This window comes from Mus pahari, chromosome 3, assembly GCF_900095145.1.
Source record: "Mus pahari chromosome 3, PAHARI_EIJ_v1.1, whole genome shotgun sequence".
Taxonomy (NCBI): Eukaryota; Metazoa; Chordata; class Mammalia; order Rodentia; family Muridae; genus Mus; species Mus pahari.
The window spans coordinates 78,363,125-78,385,076 of record NC_034592.1 but is presented as its reverse complement, the minus strand read 5'-3'; the positions used below and the strand labels follow the sequence as shown (position 1 = coordinate 78,385,076).

Here is a 21,952-nt window from a genome sequence, read left to right as displayed (position 1 = left end):
CCAGCCACATTCTGCCCAGGCTGGGAGAGCCAAGTAGGCAGAAGTGGCCATGTGTTAGGTCTTTCTCTCCTGTCACATGTTCTAGGTCTCGGCGCAGCCCAGCTCCCTGCAGCCTTGCGGGGCAGCTGCTGGCCGCTCTGTGGAGGGTCTGTGCTGCCACACTCAGGGTCTCCCACGGCCTTACTGGGGAAGAGGCTGAGGCTGAAAGAACACAGTTGGTGCTGAAGAGGCCCATAGCACATTTGAATTTAGCCTGACACTGCCACCGGCTCTTTCCTAAGTGGTAGGCGAGGGGAGGGAGTGGGAGGGTAGGAGGCAGGTAGGCCTCTACGTGGGGTCCAGGCTTTCTCCTAGGGATACTAAGAAGCCATGGCAAAGTTTATACAGAGGAGGACAGCTGATCTGTGCCCTTGGAAAGGTGGTGGGAAGCCAGGGGCAGTGGTCACGAGTGAGTCGCTGAGGCCCGTCAAGGGTAAAGGCATTTTTAACCTCCAGAAGCTGTCACTGCAAGGCCCCCCAGCCAGTGCCAGCTTCTTTGGAACAAGACAAGCCTGTGGGTAGATGGAGATGAAGACAGGGCAGATCTCAGATGTCCTCCATCAAGGAGGAGCCCTGCCCTATGGCTAGAAAGTTCTTTCATTGATGGAGCCTGGAGCCTTTGTGCTGTTCCTCCTTGTCTGAGGACTCTGAACTGTCCATAACCATCGGGCCCTTCAGTAAGTCTTGGTCCCCATTGTTCCCCCAGAGCAATGTTCCCCCAGAACATTGTTCTCTGTACCTACTTGGGATAGAGGAGACCACGCTCCAGCCTGCAGTGAAAGGCGTTGTAAATGCCAGAATGGAGCGCAGCCTCCCCAAGACGGAGTGGTGGAGACCAGATGAGGTGCAGCCTACCTGGGCCCGCTGACCTCAGCATGTTTGATGGTAGTTACTCTTCTCTTGGCTGCTACCTCGGGGATGAAGGGTGTGTCTTATCTCTGGGTTTGGGGGATGCAAGCCCATCGTGATGGGAAGGGTGTGGCAGCCAGGACTTTATTTGTGGCAGCAGGAGTTTGCAGCTCAGCGTGTTCTGTCTTATTGGATCAGGAAGTTCAGGGCTCAGGCTGGAAGCGGGTCAGGTTGTCCAATCTTTAGAGACTGTGACAAAGCCTTGTCATCTACAGTGTTCATGCATGTGAACCTCGTTAGCCACAAGTTAGCCATCTGGGCTTAGAAACCTCAAGGCCTGCCTCTCCACCAGGCCTGCTTCTCCATCAACAGCTCCTCTCACAGAGGACCAAGTATTCAAACACATTACACAGGTAAGAGGAGCTGGCAGAGGAAGCCCCTAGTGCAGCCCCTTCCTTAAGATGCCAACCTTCTTCTCAGGGCTCTTGATCCAGCTCTTGGAAGGGAATGGGCTGGGTAGAGGGACCCTGAAAGACCAGGCTCTTCTCGGGGCAGTGCAGCAGAGCTCAGCCACCACAGGGAGGAAGGTCATCGTAAAGGGTGATCCAAGCCTGACCTTTAGAGCATTAGCAGAACAGAGGAAAGGCAGAGAGCCCAAAGGTCAGAAGTAGGCAGGGATAAAGGGTCACCCAAGTGGAGCACAGAGCAGAGGCCTGCTTTGTGGGGTGGCAGTAAGAAGGGTTACACAGTCTCCCACATGCCACCACAGCCCAAACCAATTTAGGCAAAGGTGAGTTGGCTCAGAGCCCATTAAAGGCAACTCTGGCCCTGGCCTGGGGCCCACCTGTGTGTGTTCAAATGTCTTATCAGCTCCATCCAACTTTTCGCTGAGCTGTGACTCCAGCTAGAAGGTGCCAGTCAGGTCCCAACCTCCAGTGCCCCCTTGGGTGGCTTTAAGCCTTTTCCTTACGTGACCCAGAATGTGTAACTCTCTAGGGGAAAGGTCTGGGAGGATTTGTCCCTCTGAAGGCTGCCTGACTGGGAAGTTGTCCAGGTCATCTCTTTTGACTCTCTGAGGGGTGGCCACTGAGTCTCTGTTTACATAGCTCCAGCAATGGCCAGGCAACAACTTTCAGACTGTTTTGAAAGTTATGTCCCTGCATTTCACAGTCATCTGCCACTTGTTCTGTGTCTCAGCCAGCAACTTAACCTCCTGGCACTCGGCACCTTCTTATCTGAAGTGGACTTGGTAAATGTCACCCTCACCTATAATCAGATCCCTGCTGTGTCAATGGACACAGAGGGACATTGAGCAGGGGGACCTTTCCTACTCTGGCTACAGTTGACTCTGGGACAACTTAATAAACACATATGTTATTTAACAGTAGCAGACATGTTATGCTCTGTGCCTTTAGCTCCCACAGGAGCCTGGTGAGAGGCACACTCTTTGTATCTTCATTGCGCAGATAAAAAAAGAAAGGAAGGAAGGAAAGAAAGAAGAAGGAATAAAGATACAAAAGCATAGAGAAGTGAAGAAGCTTGCCTAAGACCACACAGCAACCCGTTAATTATTCAAGCCATGTTTCCCAAATGGAGTCTGTCTAGGCTGGGCACCTGCCTCTGCCCTCCAGAGAGTCAGTCTTGTAGGCTAAACAGAGCAGTTCGGAAGCTTCCCGGAGGAAATCAGAAACAAGACAGGAGATGGGTTTGGATAGGGACTGGAGGTGGGAAAGTTCTAGGACTTTTTAGTAGGAGTCTTTCTAGTACCTAAAGAACCCAGGAGCAGGCGGCTAAAATGACTCAGCAGTTAAGAGCACTGACGGCTCTTCCTGAGGTCCTGAGTTCAATTCCCAACAACCACACGGTGGATCACAACCATCTATGAGGCCCTCGTCTGGCATGGCAGAGCACTCATACATGAAATAAACACAATAAAAAGAAGATTAGAAGAAGGAGGAGAAGGAGAAGAAGAAAAAGAGGAAGAGAAAGAGGAGGAAGAGGAGCAGCCAGGAGCCGGGAGCTCCGGTCACACTTCAGAGGCACGTAGATCTCTGATATATCTCATACAGACATTATTGTCAGGGGACGCATGACAATGGCAGGATGTCAAGGCAGCCCCAGGGTCCTGTATCCCCTGTGGGTGTGACTGGAGAAAGAGAAATAGATAAACGCAGGGTAGGTGAACAGGTGACTTTCCTATTGCTGTGGTACAACGCCATGACCACAACACCTTGTAAAAGAAACAGTTTAACTGAGCTTCTGGTTTCAGAGGGTTAGAATTCACAATGGCAGAACAAACGCATGGCAGCAGGAACCACTGAGGGCTCACACCTAGAGACTGCACTGGGCACTGCAATGGGAGAATTTTGAAGTTCCAAAGCTTGCCTTCCACAAGGACACACCTCCTAATCCTTCCCAAACAGTTCCACCAACTGGGGACCAAGTATTCAAACCATTCTCATTCAAACCATTACAGTGAGTAAGCCTTTGACTGGGAGTACAAAGCCTAATGGGAGTAATGGGACTGGAGGGGTGTGTTCCAAGGCTCTGGAAGAGAACTTGTCATACAGAGGGTTCAGGAGGCCCCCTCTATTACTTGTTTTTCTATGGCTGTGATAACAACATGACCAAGGCAACTTTCAGAAGGACTTACAGTTTCAAAAAAGTGAGAGTCCATCATCATCACCATCACCACCACCACCATCACTGCAAGGACTCCTTACACACAAGCCAACTTCCTGATTCCTGAGAAGGTACCGAGTCCTCAGTGGCAGGAGACCTGCTGAGTCTGCCTCTCCCCTCTATGTGGCTTTTTCTCTGGAACCTCACAGAAGAAGGTCAGGGTCCTTTGGGCTCAGTGAGACCTGATGCTACTGCCTACAGTCACCAGAAGATGCAGGAGGGGTCAGACCTTGGAGTTTAGTAGCTTCCCCATAGCTCTTCCTTCAAGGCCTAGGATGCAGCTGCACACAGGAGAAGCTCCAGAGCCCATTCTTGTGTTCAGCTAGCATTCTGCTCCTGGGCCTACCCAGCTCCACCCAGAGCCACACCCCTCCCTCCCCCCACCCCCATGCATGCCTCTTCCAAGCGCCAGACCCTACACCTGCCCACCAAGTGCCCAGCGCTGTATCCTCAAGTCAGGCTCCCAGCCTGCAGATGGGCCTAGCACAGGGTTCTGTGGTCCTCTCCGCAGCTCCTGGACAGGACTGACCAGCCGTCAAACAACCTTCTCTTACCAGGAGAAAGGCTGGACCTGGGTCTCTAGATAGGGGCTGTCAAGGGCCCCTAGGACTCCCTGGCTTGGCATTCACTCAGTGTGTTAAGGTCTACTAAATCCTGGGCTTATACAGGGATCTTATCTGGGCTTTATGACAGCCTAGAACCAGGTACACCTCTCTGGCAGACTTGGGCTAGCCCCTTGAGTCTGTCTCTGCTTTCCTTCTGTGAAGTAGGCACTGTGACACCTGCCCCTGCCAGTCCTTGAGGAACCTGTGCTTCCATGCTGCTTCATGGCAGGGCTCCGCAGTGCAATAGGCTACAGCCAGGAAAATGAAGCCCAGGGTAGGGAAGACCTTGACAAGTCAGCCACTGGGAGAGAAGTTGAGCCCGGGCCCAGCGTGCCTGCATGGCAGGCCCTCAGTGGCACCAACACTCTTGAAGGACTCTGCTTGAATGCTCACACCCAGTCTGGAGTACTGAAGAGGAAGGACAGAACCCAGGCTTCCTGCCTCCACCTCCATGAGCCACTCTGCTCTCTGCAGGTGTCACAGGGATCTATAGTCATGAAAGCAGGTCATCCCGAGGGAGGGAGACAGGGAGGAGGCACGTACCAGACCTCAGCTGGGCATTGCAAGCTGCTGAGGAGGCTCGTAGGGCAGTGCTTTACAAAAGGAGCTTGGTCCCCCCAGGGCTGGGAGCTCCTCCCAGGACTCAGAATCTCAGCATTAGCACTGGGCTTCCCACAACACCCAGGCACTTTCCAGAGCGGAAGCAGCAGCTTTGACGTTAATGTTAAACAACTGTGGATGGATTTTGAGGTAAAATGGGAAAAAAAAGTTCTCATGAATGTGTGAGATAAGAGGAAATTAGAAGCAACTGTACACTCTCATTTTCATGTCTGGACAGAGTTCTCGGACATGCAGACACATGGGGTGCAGGCTCTGAGGGACAGTTTGTGAGATTCAGCGTCTTTATATCACAGCTCATTTGTTTCCATGCTGTGTGATGTCAGAAAAGCCTGTCTACCTCTCTGATCCTGATCTCTCATACTCTAAAGGAGACGAGTGCTGCTATGTATCCTCGCTGCCTTAGTCAGACTATGTAGCTAACGTGGGACTCACGCTCTTCTTCCTTTGGTCTCCCAAGTGCTGGGACTACAGGGGTGCCCATGTCTGAACCTGGGACTACTGCTTTATTGGCCCTCACAGTTTGTGCAGCCATGGCCAGATCAGAGCCTATGAAAGAGGCCATACAGAGAGAGTCCTTCCCTTTCTTCTTTCCCTTTCCCGGCCGGCCTCCACCGGGCCCTCCCTCTGCAGCAGAGATCACGCTCAAGGCTGGAATGGGTCAAAGGATGAAGTCCCAGCCCTCTCTGAAGTGACAGGACCCCTAGAGAGGATAGGGCTGGAAAGGAGGCGTCCTTGGGTTCTGTGATAAGGCCAAGCAAGCACATGTATATTGCACAGCAGAGAGAATCTCAGAATAGTCTAGGAGCCAAGGAGAGAAGGCCTGGCAGGCTGGCTGTAGGTCACAAATGGGCTCATCCCTCATCAGCTGCCCCTGCTGTGCACAAGGCCCTGAGTCCTCTGCAGTCTCTGGAGCTCTGACAGGAAATGACTTGTCCAAGCTCACAGAGCATCCACAGGCAGGGCTGGACCCACTCAAGATGGCCTGCTTTGAAGCCTGCTCCTCACACCCTGGCACCCAGCAGAAGCGCAGCCATGTTCCGGTGGTCCCTGGGACACCACAGACATTCCAAGCAGTGGGGTCTTCCTCTCCCGCTAATTACCCTCCTCACATCTTTCCTCTCCCAATGGGGAGGCTCCCAGATCCCCTGATCCCAGCAGGGTCCTGCTTTCCTCAGGCTACCTCAGTAAGTGGCTTTGCATAGTGATGCCCACATGCAGAGCCTCTAAATGAAAGGCAGCTACCTCCCTCTGGGGGTCACAGCCCCAGGGCAAGGCTAAAGGACTGATGTCCTGGCCCCACAAGGCTCCAATAAGAGATGTGGTCCAGCTGAACTGGTATGAGGCCATCCATCTGGCCAGGAAGAGGTTGGTTCCTGTGTGTGTGTGTGTGTGTGTGTGTGTGTGTGTGTGTGTGTGTGTGTGTAGAAGGGAAAAGGAAGACCAAGGACTCAGAGATAAAAGTCACATGGCCAAGAGGGTAGAGCCTGGCAGTGCCGCAGAGGCAGCTGGCTGACCTTGGAAGCTACAGTTGACTGTGTGGACCCCCTTTATCTTTACGTTCTTGGGAATTGTGAGAAAGTTCCTATTTTGACTATTTGGGGGCAAGGCAAAGGTGCTCCTGGGGCCTTCCATCGGCGCCTGGCTGGATGGAGCTTTTGTGGGGCACACTCCTGGAGACCAACATTATTGCTGTCATATACAAGTATGTGAGCATGTGTGTGACATTGCCTACCCAGCTAAGATGTGTGTAACATACACACACACACACACACACACACACACACACACACACACACCCCATGTGGCCCTGTGTGTGGGGTGGGCAGCAGCAAGATTGGACATTCACAACAAATCGACTTCTCTGAGCTCCGGTAGGACTAACTCTTAAACCCTGACCCTGCTGAATAGGACCAGGGTTTGGGCTGACCTTGCATTTTAAGGGATGGGGTCTGTTCACTGTGTGTGCAGATCAGTTGTCCATTTCCAGAAGGACCATTCTAAGGCCTGCTGGCTCTGAAGAATGCCCTTGGGGAACTGAGACCTGAGGCTGTGCCCCAGGGGCATGGACTAAAGTCCTTCTGAAGGAGTGGTCACAATAGCTCTCTTCTGGAGGACTTCCCTGCTTCCTCCTTTGGGGACTCTGAATGTCCCTATGATCTGTGGGACTGCAGGGACACCTGGGTTGAGAACAGCTAAGGCCATAACAAGGTGACAAGCCAGGAAGAAGATCCCACTGGGATATCCACTTGATCTTTGTTCTTGTCTTGCTTAGGTTGCTATAGAAAAACAATCCAACTAAAAGCACCTTACAGAAGAAAGTCTTTGTTCAGCTTACAATTCCGGGGTACCATCTAGCGTTGCAGAGAACTCACAGAGGTGAAGAGCTTGAGACAGCTGGCCACACCACATCACAGCCAAGAACAGGGAAAGCCAATGCACCAATACTGCTCCATTACGACCATTCATCTGGCTTTCTTCACTCTTATGCAGTTCTCAGCCCAGCCTAGGGGATGGTACTGCCCATAGTAGACTGGCTCTTTCCACATCCATTAACAATCAAGACAATTCTCCAATTAAGACTCTCTTCCCTTGTAGATTGTGGCAAGACCCTGGTCTCCAGTTTGCCACCACACCATGGACTTTGTAGTGGGCTTTCTAAAGACAGCTCCATGTCTTCCCCTGCCAGCTTTGAGATACCACAAACACTGCTCCAGCCTAGATGCCGGACGGAACCACATTGCTAGGGTTCAAATGATGACCTATGAGCTCTGCTGCTCAGAGCACATCACTTCACCTCTCTGATCTGTAAAAGAAACATAATAATTATATCTACCTTGTGGATTATCACGGGAATTAAATGAGCTACTAGATGCAATGTTGACATCGTGCCTTTAGTAAACACGTGTGTCCCCTCCTCTCTCTGTTTTCACCACCATTAATTACTACCTCAGTCCCCTTTCCTACACTCATGTCTAACCCTTGTGTCCAAGTCGAGTCTTGTTGTTTCTTAAAATTAGGAGACCACTGGCACAGCCCCAACTCCTGCTCAGACTTTCTCTGAGGCTAGACTATCACAGAGCCAGGCCCAGCTCACTCCACTCCAGATCCCTGTAATGGCATTCTCTGGCAGGGCTGATAGGTTATGGCCCAAACCATACAGCAGCAGGGCCTCTAGTGAGTCTTGCCAGTGTGGGGAGTCATCACCTCACAAGCTTTGGCCCCACCTCTCTTGTCCCCTTCAAGTACCTCCCTGTCCATTCCCCTGGCTCCTCCCTACTGCTGGCGGTCGGAGGTGGAGCCGGGTAGGAACCTCTGTCGGTTCTCCAGAAGCACCGACCAAGGACCCAAACAAATGATGGCGGTGGTGGCAGCCACTGTCTCTGGGCCATACTTCCCCATCTGAAAATCGGAAGGGCGAGGCTCCTGGAGAGCTCATGAAGTTGGGGTTAGGATATTCAAATAATCCAAACCCTGAATAACTCAGAAATCTGGGCTGTCTCTGGTCCTAGGCATGCTGGATAAAAGCCAGGATGAAGGAGGAGACCCAGCTAGAGCTCTGTCTGGAAGAGCCAGCTTCTTCCCCGTCTCTGAGTGGCATGGGAATGGCCGCCAGCCCCTGTCTGTCTCCTCCCACCCTCCCCCACCCATCCATCCCACACATCTTTCTTGATGACCCCAGGGAGTAGCTGAGCTGTTGCTTTTAATTTTTAAATTTATTTTATTGATGATGACGATGATGATGATGATGATGATGATGATGATGATGATGATGTGCCGGGGGTGTACATGCCATAGACGTCGTATGGAGTTAGAGAGCAATGCTGTGAGTCACTTCTCTTTACCTTGATGCAGTTTCCAGGGAGCTAACTCAGGTGTTAGGCTTGCATGGTCGGGTGGCAGGCACCGTCACCCACTGAGCCCTTGGGTCATGTGAGAACAGATGTAGCTGCACAGCAGGCCCTACCTCCTGCATTTACTACCCAGTGAGCCCTCTCGGGCCTGAGTTCTGCTTCTGCTACTAAGGCTTCCTGGCCCTGGGCTGTGGGAAGCCAGCTGTGGAGAGGTTCATCCCTAACCCTGGAATCTGAGTTTCCAGGCAGTCCAGGTAAGAGGAGGTAAAGCTCCATACAGAGAGAGGCAGCCGGTGAAGGTGAACAGTGACAGGCCCAGGCTGAAGGAACTAAGACTTCACAGTGGCAGGAAAACGGAAAGCCAAGTGCCTGGGGGAAAGCAAGGAAGTCCGGGTGTGGCTGAGCCACTTAAGCTGAGCTCCTTAACCTCTCTGGTCCCCTCTCCCTGCCTGGCTGTCCTAAGAATCAAGTGAGAACATGAAATAAAGGGCTCAGGGGTTGTCAGACAAAAGGATTGGTGCAGGGTTGGGCTGTGATTGAGCTGAAGCAGGTGTGAATGTGGTTAGATAACAGAAAGAACCTGAAGAGGCATGAGAGTGAGGGTGTCCTCTCAGAAGGTCTTTAACATTCATTGGCTGTTTAGAGACGGTGCTAATTGATGCCTCAGTTTCCCCATCTGTGAAAGGGAGCTGGGACCTCTAAGGTCTGTGACCATGTCTCCTGTTTGCTGCTGTGAGTCACTGGCTGGCACCACTGACATGACTTCTGACAGGCCGGCTGTGTAGAGAGCACTGGCTTGCAGTCTGCTGCTTGGTAGCTGTGTGGCTTTGGGCAAGTTCCTTCACCTCTCTGATCAGCTCCTCAGCTATTAGGAAGGGATGATGATAAACCTGCTTTGTGGGGTTATGCTGAGACTCGGATGAGCCGTGTCCAGGGTAATGCAGTTTCCATTTCCCACCTGCAAATGGGGACAGTCCTTCAGGACGCCCCCTTAGCCCACCCCACCACATTTTCTCAGCTAGCACACACTCCTAGCAGAGGCAGAGGGACCCAGACTTTGAGGTCTGTGTGGGCTACATAGCGTGTTACAACCTTGTCTCTCCCTCTGCCTGACTTCCCTGTGTCACCCGTCTGAGTCTGTCAGACACATCACAGTGATGATGACCAGGATCCTTTTCCTGTGGGGGTTGAGAGACAGCTCCATCAGGAATTCCTGGGGTCCCCTCTGCCCCCTCTCTCCCAGTCAGACCTGTGCCCCTGCCCTCCCAGTTCCCAGGCCCCCTTAATACCCGTGAACCCATTCACCATTTCAATCGTGACTGCTGTGATAGGCCAGGTTGCCCCAGCAACAGCACCGAGTATTTTGGGATGGATCACTAAGCCTTTCAAAGGGTCTCCTTCCAACTCAGGCTCGGAGAGATGAAAGACAGAAAGGGAGCACAGAAGAGGGTGAGAGGAAGCAGAGGGCCTGCTGAGCAAGGCCTGAGACCGGGACCCCTGCCGCTGAAATGCACCCCAGCGCCCGGAGCGACAGGGAGTTAGTTCGGCAGGCTGGCTGTGGCTGGAGGACTTGATCTGGGGGAAGAACTTCTCCTCCAACCTGTAGTGTGTTTGGTCTAATGACACCACGTCTTCATCCCAGACCCAGGGATGCCATCTCCCCACGTAGACAACACAGGGTGCCAAGAGCTTCTGCTAGTCAGCCGAAGGCGAAGAACATTCTGAGGAGGACACAGGCTAAAGGGTCCAGCCGCACGGGCTGTCGGAGCTCGTGGTTCTGGGCATGTGTGCGGCTCCTGAAATGAGGAGTTAGAGACGGTCCCCACCGAGTTGTGTCTTTGAGAATGCTCTGGTGGGAGGAGCCCTGGGAAGGGGGCCGTGGCAGAGCTGGAGCCCCCAGGCTCACAGACCTGTAACGGGGCCTCCCAGACGCGGCCTTGCCCTGCAGCCCTGGATATTCATGGCTCAGTGAGCACCCGGCAGGGAAGGCTGTCCTTTGAATTCAGTTTCACTACAGTGACCCTCCCCTCAGGCCCTGCCTCTCTGGAGCCTAATTAGGCTTCCACCCCCCTCTCACTGCGTCTGCCCTGTGCCACGGGCAGACTCCCCGGGATTTCAAGCCAATTGCTTGTTTATGAGCCCAGCCCGTCTGTCTTGGGAAGAGGCCCAGAGGCACAGCCAGTGAGCCAAAGAGCCCTCCCCACCCCCTAGCCAGAACTGGATGGCCCCAACTGGTTGCTGTGCTCACAAGTGCCTTACATGTTAGTGCGGGTTTAAGTGCCTATCTTGGCCGGGTACTGTTTTATCCATTTCTGGGACTTTCTCGCCACTTCCAGCCTTTGGGGCTTCATGCCACCCCAGGATAGTGATTAACATCACGAACTTTACTGAGCTTTTGGGAGGATCAAGTGAGCTTACAGGCACTGGCATCATTGGCAGTACACACACACACACACACACACACACACACACACACACACACACACAAAAGTAAGTCCCTCCCCACCACCCGAGACCTCCAGGCCCGCTGCTGCACTTTATTCTGGGACCTGCCTGGCATACCCAGGCACTCTGAGGATGTGGCTGTCAGTACTGCTCTCTGGGGATTAGAATCGAGGTCTCCACCAGAGTCCAGTGGTGGTGGCAGCAGAGGGAGAGCACGGACCAAACCCAGGGTTGGTTCTGTAGAGGCTGGGAGAAGAGTGACAAGGAAAAGAATGTACTGTGAATGTTTGCAGCCAATCAGCCTCTCCCATCCTGGCAATGACCACGGGCGTGGGGAGGGAGAGGGAGTTGGAGCTGAGAGTCTTCATGTTCCAGGTGAGAGGTGCGGGCTCCCCCAGAGGAGAGGAGATGGGAGACACAACCATCCTCAGCTTGTGGGGGTGGAATCCAAACACTAGTTGCACCGGGACCCAGCAGCGGCTCCACCCAGGACCGCAGCGCCCTCTGCTGGCACCGGTGTACACCACACAAGCTGGGCCTGGATGTGCTGCCTCAGAGGTCTCTCCATCCTGCTCTGGGGGTACTGAAGGCAGGAGTGATTTATGAACCCAGCTATTCTTCTTTCTCACAGTACCCCTCCTAGCCCCACATCCCTGCAGATGGCTGAGCAGCCATCTGGGGCCAGGAGAGGGGCAAGATTGATAAAGCTGTCTGGCCCAGGCAGGAGCCTGCTGCGGAAAGCCCCAGGACACTGCAGAACCTCGGCCCCATCCCTACCCTCTCTGGGCCTAGGGGCTCCCATCTGTCAGGGGAAGGCAGGGCCAGGTCCTGCCCCGACAGTCTCCAGCTGGCTCAGGGGAGGGTTTGAGCAGCGGTCCCAGGCTCTGTGCACAGCTACTTAGCTCAGTTCAGAGATGTTGGGGACTAAGGCACAGTTCTTCCTCTCTCAGGAGCTGCCTCTGCCTCTGTGTCCCATGGACACTGTCTTTCCAGGAGCTCTGGGTTTTTCAGTAAATGACATGCATCTGGTTGTACCGATGCCGACCATGCACTGCATCCGTGGTCCTCCCCATGCCCTCCTCCACTCCGGATACCAGGGATCCGGGTCGGGCATCCCTTTACTCATGGTGTATAATGACACCGAGGACCACAGTTCCTCAGCCCTCCACGTGTCCCCTCTGGCACTATGGATTCTTTCAGCCACCTTTGGTTTCAAAACTGATCATTGCAGTTCTCCGAGTAACTGAGTAACTTTCCCAAGGTCTCAAAGGAAGGCAGGGGCTGTCCCAGACTCTGAAATGAATGGAGCCACATTTTCTAGGCAGATGAGAGCTGGATTGTGGGACAGGCTTTTCAGGACAGAAGGAAGGGGGAGTGGGGACAATAGGGGTGGAGTGACCTCAAAGATGGCAAATATGTAGTGGAGGCTCCTTGGTGAGGAGGTGGCAGCTAGTCACCCACTCCTCCTGGACACTGGGTTGACTCCTGTGGAACCTTCGTTCCCTACCCTAGCAGCTGTATTCAGATGAAATGATACAGGACTCAATTAGGGCCATGGGTTGGTAGGCATGTGTGATGGTGCTGGACCAGGGCAGGGATCAGGCAGGGGAAGAAGAGAGGACTTGGAAAACCATGATCCAGCCCTGTTTCCCTAAACCCCATGGCCAAGCATGGACTGGCCACAGAACCACAGCTCCCATGAATGGCCCCAGAGCTGTGACAAGTCAGGTGGCTTCATCTTGTCCAGTTTACTATTCCTGGTGAAGTTCTGTCTAAAGCTTTTGGGCTTGTCAGACCTGGAATCCCTCTTTCTGCCCTTCCTGGAGTTCTTCCCTTTGGTATCCGAGTCCTTCCAAGGCAGTGTATACAGACCTGACCCTCCCACTGACCCTCCCACCAGGGCCAATTTGTAGGGAATCTTAACCAATCAGGCCAGGTAGGATCGTAAGCAAGTGGGTGGGTAGATGGAATGGATGGATGGATGGATGGATGGATGGATGGATGGATGGATGGATAGATGGATGGATAGATGGATGGATGGGCAGATGAATCCTATGAATCAGTGGATTGGTGGAAGAGTGAGAGAAAGGGTGATAGAAAGAGGGAGAATCTGTCACCCATAATATCCCTCACTGACCCCAAGTCAGAGCATCTGAACAGGTCTTTTGAGCCCTGGAAATCCTCTTGGGAAGGACTCTAGATCCCAGCTCCACAGGTGAAGTACAGATCCTCTCCTGGGTCTGTTGTCCAACACAGCCCGTAATCAGCTCTGGACTGTAGAACTCCTCACAGGTGTGATTAGCACAAGTCTCCACAGAATAAGCCTGGTTTCCTTTGCACTGTTGGGATCTGGCTCTCTCAACGAGCCTTATAGCAAATCTTAATGCTTTAAAACCAAGAAAGGCGTGCCAAGCAGTGGTGGTGCATGCCTTTAATCCCAGCACTTGGGAGGCAGAGGCAGGTGGATTTCTGAGATCGAGGCCAGCCTGGTCTACAGAGTGAGTTCCAGGACAGCCAAGACTACACAGAGAAACCCTGTCTTAAAAACAAAACAAAACAAGAAAGGCTCCCTGCATCAAATTCTCCCTAAGGGGAGCCTGTGTCAGGGGGAAGGACGTGGTGGCATGGCCCTGCTGTAGAGACATCCTAGCAGATGCCCAGATGGCATCAGATGGGTGGCCACCCAAGCCTGCCACCTCCTCTTAGTCTAAACTCAGTTCAGATATTGATGAAGACACAGCTCCTGTGCAGCCAGCAGGGTACAGGGAACTGCTGTGGGGTCAGGAGATAACTAGTGCAGCCCTACCCAGGTAGCATGGCACAAAGTCTCGGCAGCTTCTCCTTAGTGCCACAGGCCAGTTAGTGAGCCATTGCCTGGTTGCACATCAGGAGCAATGACTCATTGTGTCTTGATGCCAAACAAACTGTCATGGTGAACTTTCTCTTCTAGGACAAGCTGGGCTGCTGAGACACATACCTGAGACCCTCTAACTGGGAGACGTCATCCTGTCAACTCCTGGAGAGCTGCCCAGGTGAGGCTTCTGTCTCCTGACACTGTACCCCACTGTGTCTCGGTCCAATCTGTGTGTCTTTTCTTGCGGTCCCCCTTGCTCACTCTCTATCACCTGTCCCCTCCAGTTTCTCTCTTGAGTATGGGTTTCCATTTCTGAGTTTCTTACTCTTGCCTTTTTGTCTCTTTCTCACCATTCATTCATTCATTCATCCATCCATTCATTCATTCATTCATTCATGAAATTGTGTTAACTGGTGCTGATCTGTCCTGGACACTGAAAGTGTCTCAATGACACTGGTCATGGCTTGGTGCTTCTGAGTAGCCACACAGCCCCTATAGTGAGCGGTGCCTACACAACACTGTACTGCCTCAGGCAGGGGACCCATCACTGGCTGCCTACACAGCATGGTCACTGGCCACATTAGTACTTCTCAACTCTTTGGAACGAGTGACGACTTCCATATGATGTGCTAGTGACATAAAGTAACCCAGGCCAATTCTAAGTCAGCTTAGAATTGTTAGTTGTGTTTCACAGAAGCACCCCTCAAAGCCCCAAGGTTTTATTCTACTTAAAGCAGTAATTTGGATGGCATGCATCTGTAAGCATAGGACCCTCTGGGGCTTGGGTGATAAATATCCCAGGGGACCTCTGGGATAAATATCCAAGCCCTGGACAACAGGTCCAGGCTCTCACGCCTGTCTCCCTGGGTTGTCTTGTAGAAGGGCCATGTGGAAGCAACTCCCAGCCTGCTCTCCACTGCCCTTCCCCTGCCCCAGTGAGAGGCCTGGCTTCACACTAGATCACGTTGGCCCTGGACATTGGCCTTGCTCCCATCCTTCCGGGCCGAGACTGAAGGACTTTATCTATGCAATCCTGTCTTTGTCAAATGTCCATCGTTCTCATGGGGTTTGTTCTGCAGAGTCACGCAGACCAGACAACTCCCGAGCAATCTGAAAAACAGGATCTCCTCCTCGGGGGAATTTTCTTCTCCTAGTGCAAAACACTGGTCCCTAAGCCAGCTGGAGATAGAGGGCTGAGTTCTGGGCTGTGTTGGGGTGTGGGAGATACTGAAGTTAATGAGGGTTTGGCTGGCCTCAGGGAACCCAGTCATAGAGCAAGTGACTGGCGCTATGCTTCCCAGTGGAAACCCCATCCTCCTACAAACCCGAGCTGCTGCCGTGAGGCCCATGGTGTTCAGGACTCCTCTGGGCAAAAGGGAGGAGATGGCAGGATGGAGCCTCTAGCCAAATATGGAGGAACAGACCCTCCAAGGGTTAGGCTCTGCAAGTCCCCAGAGAGCCCAGCATTTCCAAGGAATTGGGGGTCTAGACCCTAAAACAAACTCCACGGAGATCCCGAGGTTGGGAGGACTGATCTGCCCTTGCAGCCTTCATTATAGCTGTTCCTCACATCCTGTGGGCTCGGTGGAGTGAGTACCACAGAGGGCCTGACATTCCAGAGACTGTCTCTTTCTAGGTACCTACTTATGTGTGTGTGTGTGTGTGTGTGTGTGTGTGTGTGTGTGTGTGTGTGTATGTGGTGAGCTATGCAGTGTGTGTGTGTGTATGTGTGTGTGTGTGTGTGTGTGTGTAGTGTATGAGGTGTGTATTGTGTCTGTGTGGTATGTGGCATGCATCTCAGAGGAGAGTGACAAACCAGAGTCAGGGAACTAGAGGATGAGAGTTAGGTCCCCAGATTAAAGCCCCATCTCGTCTCGCCCAGTTGCAGATCTTAAAAGAGGATTGTTACTGGGTCTCCTGGGGGCTGGAGCTAGGGCTGGGTTCCCTCCACCTGAGATGTCTCCAGAAGGATGGAATGGCCTTGTGTTTTCTAGGTGAAGAACCATGGAGGGCGACTGTCTGAGCTGCATGAAGTATCTGATGTTTGTTTTCAATTTCTTCGTATTTGTAAGTGCCTCCTGGCTCTCCCCTGCCTCTCCCCTGGGTCTCTAGCCTCTGCTGATGACAAAGCTAGCCTTCTCCCTGAGCATCCACAGGCAGAAGTGCCTGACCCGTAGGCGTCCTGGGAGACCTGGTACTGACTGCCCTACTCCTGAGTCCCCACCCCCACTCCCATCACAGTAGACATTTCAGCCAGACGCTGAGATGGGACAGCCAGCCTCTGGCAAAGGACATGCTAGACAGACGCGGAAGATGGCTCATTTACCACCCTAGTTCAGTCCCCAGAACCTACATAAAAAGCCAGGTGTGGTGGTACTTGTTCATAACTCCAGCTCTGAGGGACATCCCCGAGGCTTTGCCTAACCCAACACTGTCTCAAAAACAGTGTGTGTGGCTCCTGGGGAACAACACATGGGATTGAGTTCTGGCCTCCACATGCACACACGTGCGCATTCACACACATGAATATGCATACATGTGCACACACATACACATGCACACACATACATGTGCTCCTGCTCATCCCCACCCCCACCCGCGATCAAGCAGTGACCTCGGAGCTGTGCAGGCCAGCCTTATAACTGGAAGCTTCTCGGAGGAGGAGCACACGCCACCACTCTGAACCTCAACACTGTCCCGTCTTCATGACTCACCAAAGCGGGCCTTGTGAAAATTTAGCAAGATCAGTGAACAAGGTGACTTCAATGTGGCCAGTATAGTTCTCCCATCTCTCTCCAAACTCTGGGCTGGATGTGAAGGAACAAAGAGGCTCTGGCATCAGGCAGCCTGTCTCCTGCTAACAGGCTCTCCAAGGCCCTACTCAGGCCCCTAACTCCTTTCAGTAGCCAAGCCCCTTCCCCGACTTCTTGGACCCCATGGGCTTCACTGACCAACCCAGGCCCTCCATCTCAGCCACCACCGCTGACCCTCTCAGGACAGTCCTGGGCAGCAGCAGACTGTCTGCATTTCTGCCTGTCCATTTTCATACTTTTTTGTGTCTCCCTGGGATCCACTTCCTGGACCTTGGGGCTAGGCAGCCTGCAGATACGAAAGAAAGTGTCATTCTCCTAGCTGGGGACTCCAGCCCAGTGATGAGAGGAGCAGAGCTTATTGGAAAATTTGTGGAGAAACTGATCAGAAGTTAGGATGCAGCAGACGACAATCGGTGCCAGCCTCTCCCCTGGCCTGCTTGATTCTCCAGTCTCTCTACTCACCATTCTCGATATACCTACCAATCAATGGCTTACCCAGATTTCCACCTCTTCCCACAGCTCACAGACCCCCCCTGAAGCAGCCAGAGCCGGCAGGGAACCCCCCCCCAGCCTACCAGCTGTCCCTCACCTGAGCCACCAGGAGCATCAAGCCCTGTTAGTCCCCAGATTCAATGTCAAAGCAGTTCTGCACACAGCAGACCCACTTCCAATCCGTCCATGCCCAGGAGAAATGGGAAGTCTTGCCCACTGAAATCTGCCGTGACTTCCCTGCTGGGGCTGCTGTGTGAGGTGGGAATTCAAGCGCCTGAGCTAAGGCTCAGATAGAATCAGCCCCTTAAAGCCACACAGCTAATAAACAGCAGACATGGCCCCTGCTCCAGCTTAAGTAGTTTCTATCCCATGATAAGCAAGACACAAAGAGAGATGGGCCACACAAAGACATCAGTGAGAGGCTTTGGGGCACACATTTAAAAATGGGAACTCATTGGGCAAACCCTACCCCCTAGCATAGCCACTGGGAGCTCACCTTCAGAGCTTGTCCATGGAGCAGTTCAGTGTCAGACAGACCTAGGCTGCGGCCCTGACTCTGCCATGAACTTGAGAATCATTGGCCTCCCCTGGGCCACAGTGTGGAAGCCTCACAAGCTTGGGTCTGTGACATTTAAGGAACATATGAAAGTCATGAGTAAGCCCTGCGGGGCACAGTGTTTCACGGATGGCTTGATGTGGCAAATGGGTCAGACATTAGATAGAGGGGGGTGCGAGCTACACTGAAGTCCAAGGAGATCCACAGAGGCTCAAAGCGGCCAGTGGGCCTTGGAGATCTGGGTTCAGCAGGACGAGATCCTGCCCAACTCTGCCTACCCAGGCTTCACTGGGGGGGGGGGGGTAGAAGGAGCATCTGACGTCACTGTCTGTCCTCTTTTCTTCATGACAGCTGGGAGGCGCTTGCCTGCTGGGCGTTGGCATCTGGGTCCTGGTGGACCCCACCGGCTTCCGAGAGATCATAGCTACCAACCCCCTGCTGACCACCGGCGCCTACATTGTACTGGCCATGGGTGGTCTGCTGTTTCTTCTGGGCTTCCTGGGCTGCTGCGGGGCTGTCCGAGAGAACAGGTGTCTGCTGCTATTTGTGAGTGACCCATCCCTCACCCCGACTCTACCTGTGTGTGGCTGGTCTGGGGTGGGGGTGGGGGGTGGATAGAGGGCTGTTGACTCCCAAGCCCAACCTGGATTCAGAAACCAAAATGTTCTTCCCACCAGAGTGGTTGTCAGCATCAAGGCCATTGGGTCCTGGGATCTGGGGGCGTAGCTCAGTGGTTGAGTATCTATATGGCATGCACAAGATGCACTCACTGTGGTCAGTGGTCTGGAAGCCCTGAGGTGTCGTGCCCATCTACCTACCCAGAGCCCTGTGGGAGGTTGGTGCAGAAGCCACCTGTTATTGGAGCACTGAACTGTCAGGCCATCTGTTACTCAAGAACTAGACAGTTGTCCCACCCTGGTCAAGGACGGAACATGAGCCAGACACCAAAAGAAAGTTTGAGAGAGCTTTGAATCTGGCAGAAGTAGGAAGATATACTTTGAGGGGTCAAGATGAACATGAGAGAGAGAATGAGGAACTTGGTCCACTGAGGCTTCTGAGGTGGGTGTGAGAACTGAGTTCTGTCCAGGATGACATTTGAGCTTTTTGATAAGAAAACTGCTCTGTAGACCAATCATGGAAAAAAATAACTAACCACATTCTATTACCCTTGGTTTAACTTTGGGTCTGCTCTGAGTAGCCCCAAACTCAAGGTGGCTGTTTAGAGATAGGCAACAGCTAACCACACTGTCACAGGCTTACCTTTTAGCTTGGGGCCAGGACGGAGTCAGTGACTGTGTCACCAGGAAAGAGTCAGTGACTGTCTTTACTGTCACCCGGAAGGAGAGTCAGTCAGTAACTGAGTTTGCTGTCACCAGGACAGGGTCAGCTAACTATTTACGGACTCCAGTTTGCATTTTGGCTTTGTGGCCGGTTGAGAGGCCCAAGCTGTTCTGGTTCATTCATGGCTCAGCAGTGACAAGCAGTTTGAGGCTGCTTGGTGGAACATTAGTGTTGGAAGATTCTTAGCTGCCTCTTAAGGCCATCTCCCCCTATCCCCAGGTCTAACTCCTTGCCACCCCAATACTTAGAGTGGCTCTGTGCTGGCTTGGGGTGTCCCACCATGTCTCTTGGCTCCCCTACCCCCCCCCACCTCAGAAAGTCAAGCCAGTGCCCTTGGCCACTGCACACTTAGCTGTGTTCATGCTCAGGGAGTGCCCGTGGGGTCTGAGCGGAGTGTGTCACCCTCTGGGAACAAGGCAGCTCTCAGGCTTTGCTGCCCCAGCTCCTGAACCTGATTTGCATGGAGTCTCTGCCCACAATTCTTGGGAGGCCTTGGTCTCCATGTTTAAACAGCTTGACTTCTCAGGGTACAGTCCTGAGACATTGGCATTGGCTATGATGCCCTCCTTCCTTCAAGAGCCCTGATTATAAATCCGGAGTAACGAAGCCCAGATCACTCACCCCGCAGCTCTCCATTTCCAGAGTGGAGATGATGGAGCATTTTTTCCAAAGAAGCTGCTTCTTAACCCTTTGCATTTGTCACTTTTCTCGAGGCTATGACAAAATGCCGGACACAGGCAACTTAGGGAAGGAGAGGTTTCTTCTGACTCAGAGTGGAGGCACACTGTATCTTGGAGGGAGCGGCGTGGTGGCAGGAGCTTGAGGCAGCTGGTCACAGTGTCAGGAAGCAGAGGGAGATGCGTGCTGATGTGCCGTTCACATTCTCTTCTTCAGTCTGTGGGATGATGATGTGTACACATAGGATGCCTCTGTCCTTCTCAGTGAACCCAGCCTCACAGCCATGGCCACAGGTGATTCTAAACCCTCTCATGTTAGCCATCACAACCTTCTACTTCTGCTTAGGGGTTAACCCTTGCAGTGTCTTCCATGCTAGAGATGTGTCGGGGCCCTGGAGTGACTGTCCCCTCCCTCATGCCCAAGCTGCGAGAGGTGACATAAGCACAGAGGAAGCCATCCCGGCTGTGAGTGTACGCCTTGTTCTGTGCTTCCCCTCTGGGTTCTTAACCTCTTGGCCATGGCATCTTTGATCGGCAAGGGACTGACTAGTTCTATTGGAGGCTGAAGCTAAGCAGATCAAACAGCAGCAGATGGTCTTTCTCCGGATTCCCCTGGACTGTAGTGAGGGAGGCTCGCTGTCCCCATCTTGATAGATGGGTTTCTCACCCAGGAGTATCTGTGGGCCTGTCAGTGTTGAACCGGGACCTGCTGCAGGGTTCCTGCTCAGAGGTGTATGCATACTCAACTTGCAGATGTTCCCTGTGTGTAGATGGCATGCAATTCAGTGACAGGGTCACCTGGGCTGGTGGACTGAAGGACTTCCTTGCAGGGGAGCTACTTCACAAACTACGGGTGAAGGCCCAGAGAAAGCAGCAGGCTCAGGAGCCAGGGGCAGGAAATGCTGGCCAGTGCCTCACTCCTGGAGGGCAGGCCACTGGGTTCAGACCCCAGGGGATTCCCTGACGGTGGATACAGCCATGAGTTCAGAGATCAAAGGCACTGCCTTACAAACAGTGAAACTGTCTTTCCTACAGTCAGCAGTACCAGGCATGCTAGAGAAAGACATCTGGCCTGGGGCTTCTCCCAGATTAAGACATCCCCCATGTGGCTCATTCCTATCATAGCTGTGTGCTCCACCTCCCAGAGAGGAAGCGCAATGGCCTGTGACATGAGCGGCAGGGGAGCTGTAGCTCCCTTTATTTCTCACAGTATAACATGGCCAACTTTACTGGGAGAGACAAAGAAACCTGCGGGTGCCCCCTGGTGGACTGTCCCTTTCCCTGTCAATCAGCTCCTGAATGTAACAGCTCTGGCCAGGGAACCAGAGGCCTTAAGAAAGATCTGGTCTCAGTGTGTGATGACTCTGTGCTGCTAAGCACGTACCCAAAGGGCTCTGCATTCTCCTACGGAGATGCTCGCTCATCCGTGTCTACTGTTGCTCTGTTCATGATAGCCAGGAGATAGATGGGTAATGAGAATGTGGCGCATATACACAATGGAATTTTATCAAGCCATAAAGAAAAATGAAATTTATTAAGTTTGCAGGCAACATGAGTGGAACTGGAAAATATTGCATTAAGTGAGGTAACTCAGGCTCAGGAAGACAAAGAGCTCCTGTTCTCTCTCAGGCAGATCCGAGCTTCTAATTTTTATTTATGTGTATTTCTGTGGGAGTAAGTTCTGGGTAGAGGCCAGAGAACCAGCAAGGGACCCAAGAGAGGAAAAAAGAGGGAGGGAATGGGAAGATACCAGAATATGTATGATGTAGAAGGGGGTGGGGCTAGAAAGGAAAAGCGTTTGGCTCTGGCCATTAAGGGGGTATATGGGAGGAGTTACAAAAGTGACCTAAGGAAATGTGCTGCTTTGTGAGCTAACTGAACACATCGTGCGTGGAAAGCATCGTGGGCCCTGCATGGTGGTGTGCACCTGTGACCCCAGCACTGAATTAAGGGAGCTAATGAAGGAGTACTGTGAGACCAAGGCCAACCTGGGCTACAGAGTTAGAGTCTGTCTCAGCGAAAGAGAGACAGAGACAGAGACAGAGACAGACAGAGAGAGAGAGAGAGAGAGAGAGAGAGAGAGAGAGAGAGAGAGAGACAGAGACAGAGAAAGAGACAGAGAGACAG

General features: G+C 52.8%; 1 protein-coding gene across 1 annotated transcript in view; it reads left to right on the top strand.

Annotated features, from left to right (window-relative positions):
* Tspan18 (tetraspanin 18) overlaps positions 1–21,952 on the top strand; it is a 128,444-nt gene that overhangs the window by 92,582 nt on the left and 13,910 nt on the right. Inside the window, exons 3-5 of the mRNA XM_021194708.2 lie at positions 14,043–14,124; positions 15,941–16,013; positions 18,159–18,353. Coding sequence (XP_021050367.1) covers positions 15,951–16,013; positions 18,159–18,353 — 258 coding nt within the window. The 5' untranslated portion in view covers positions 14,043–14,124; positions 15,941–15,950. The remainder of the gene's footprint in view (positions 1–14,042; positions 14,125–15,940; positions 16,014–18,158; positions 18,354–21,952) is intronic.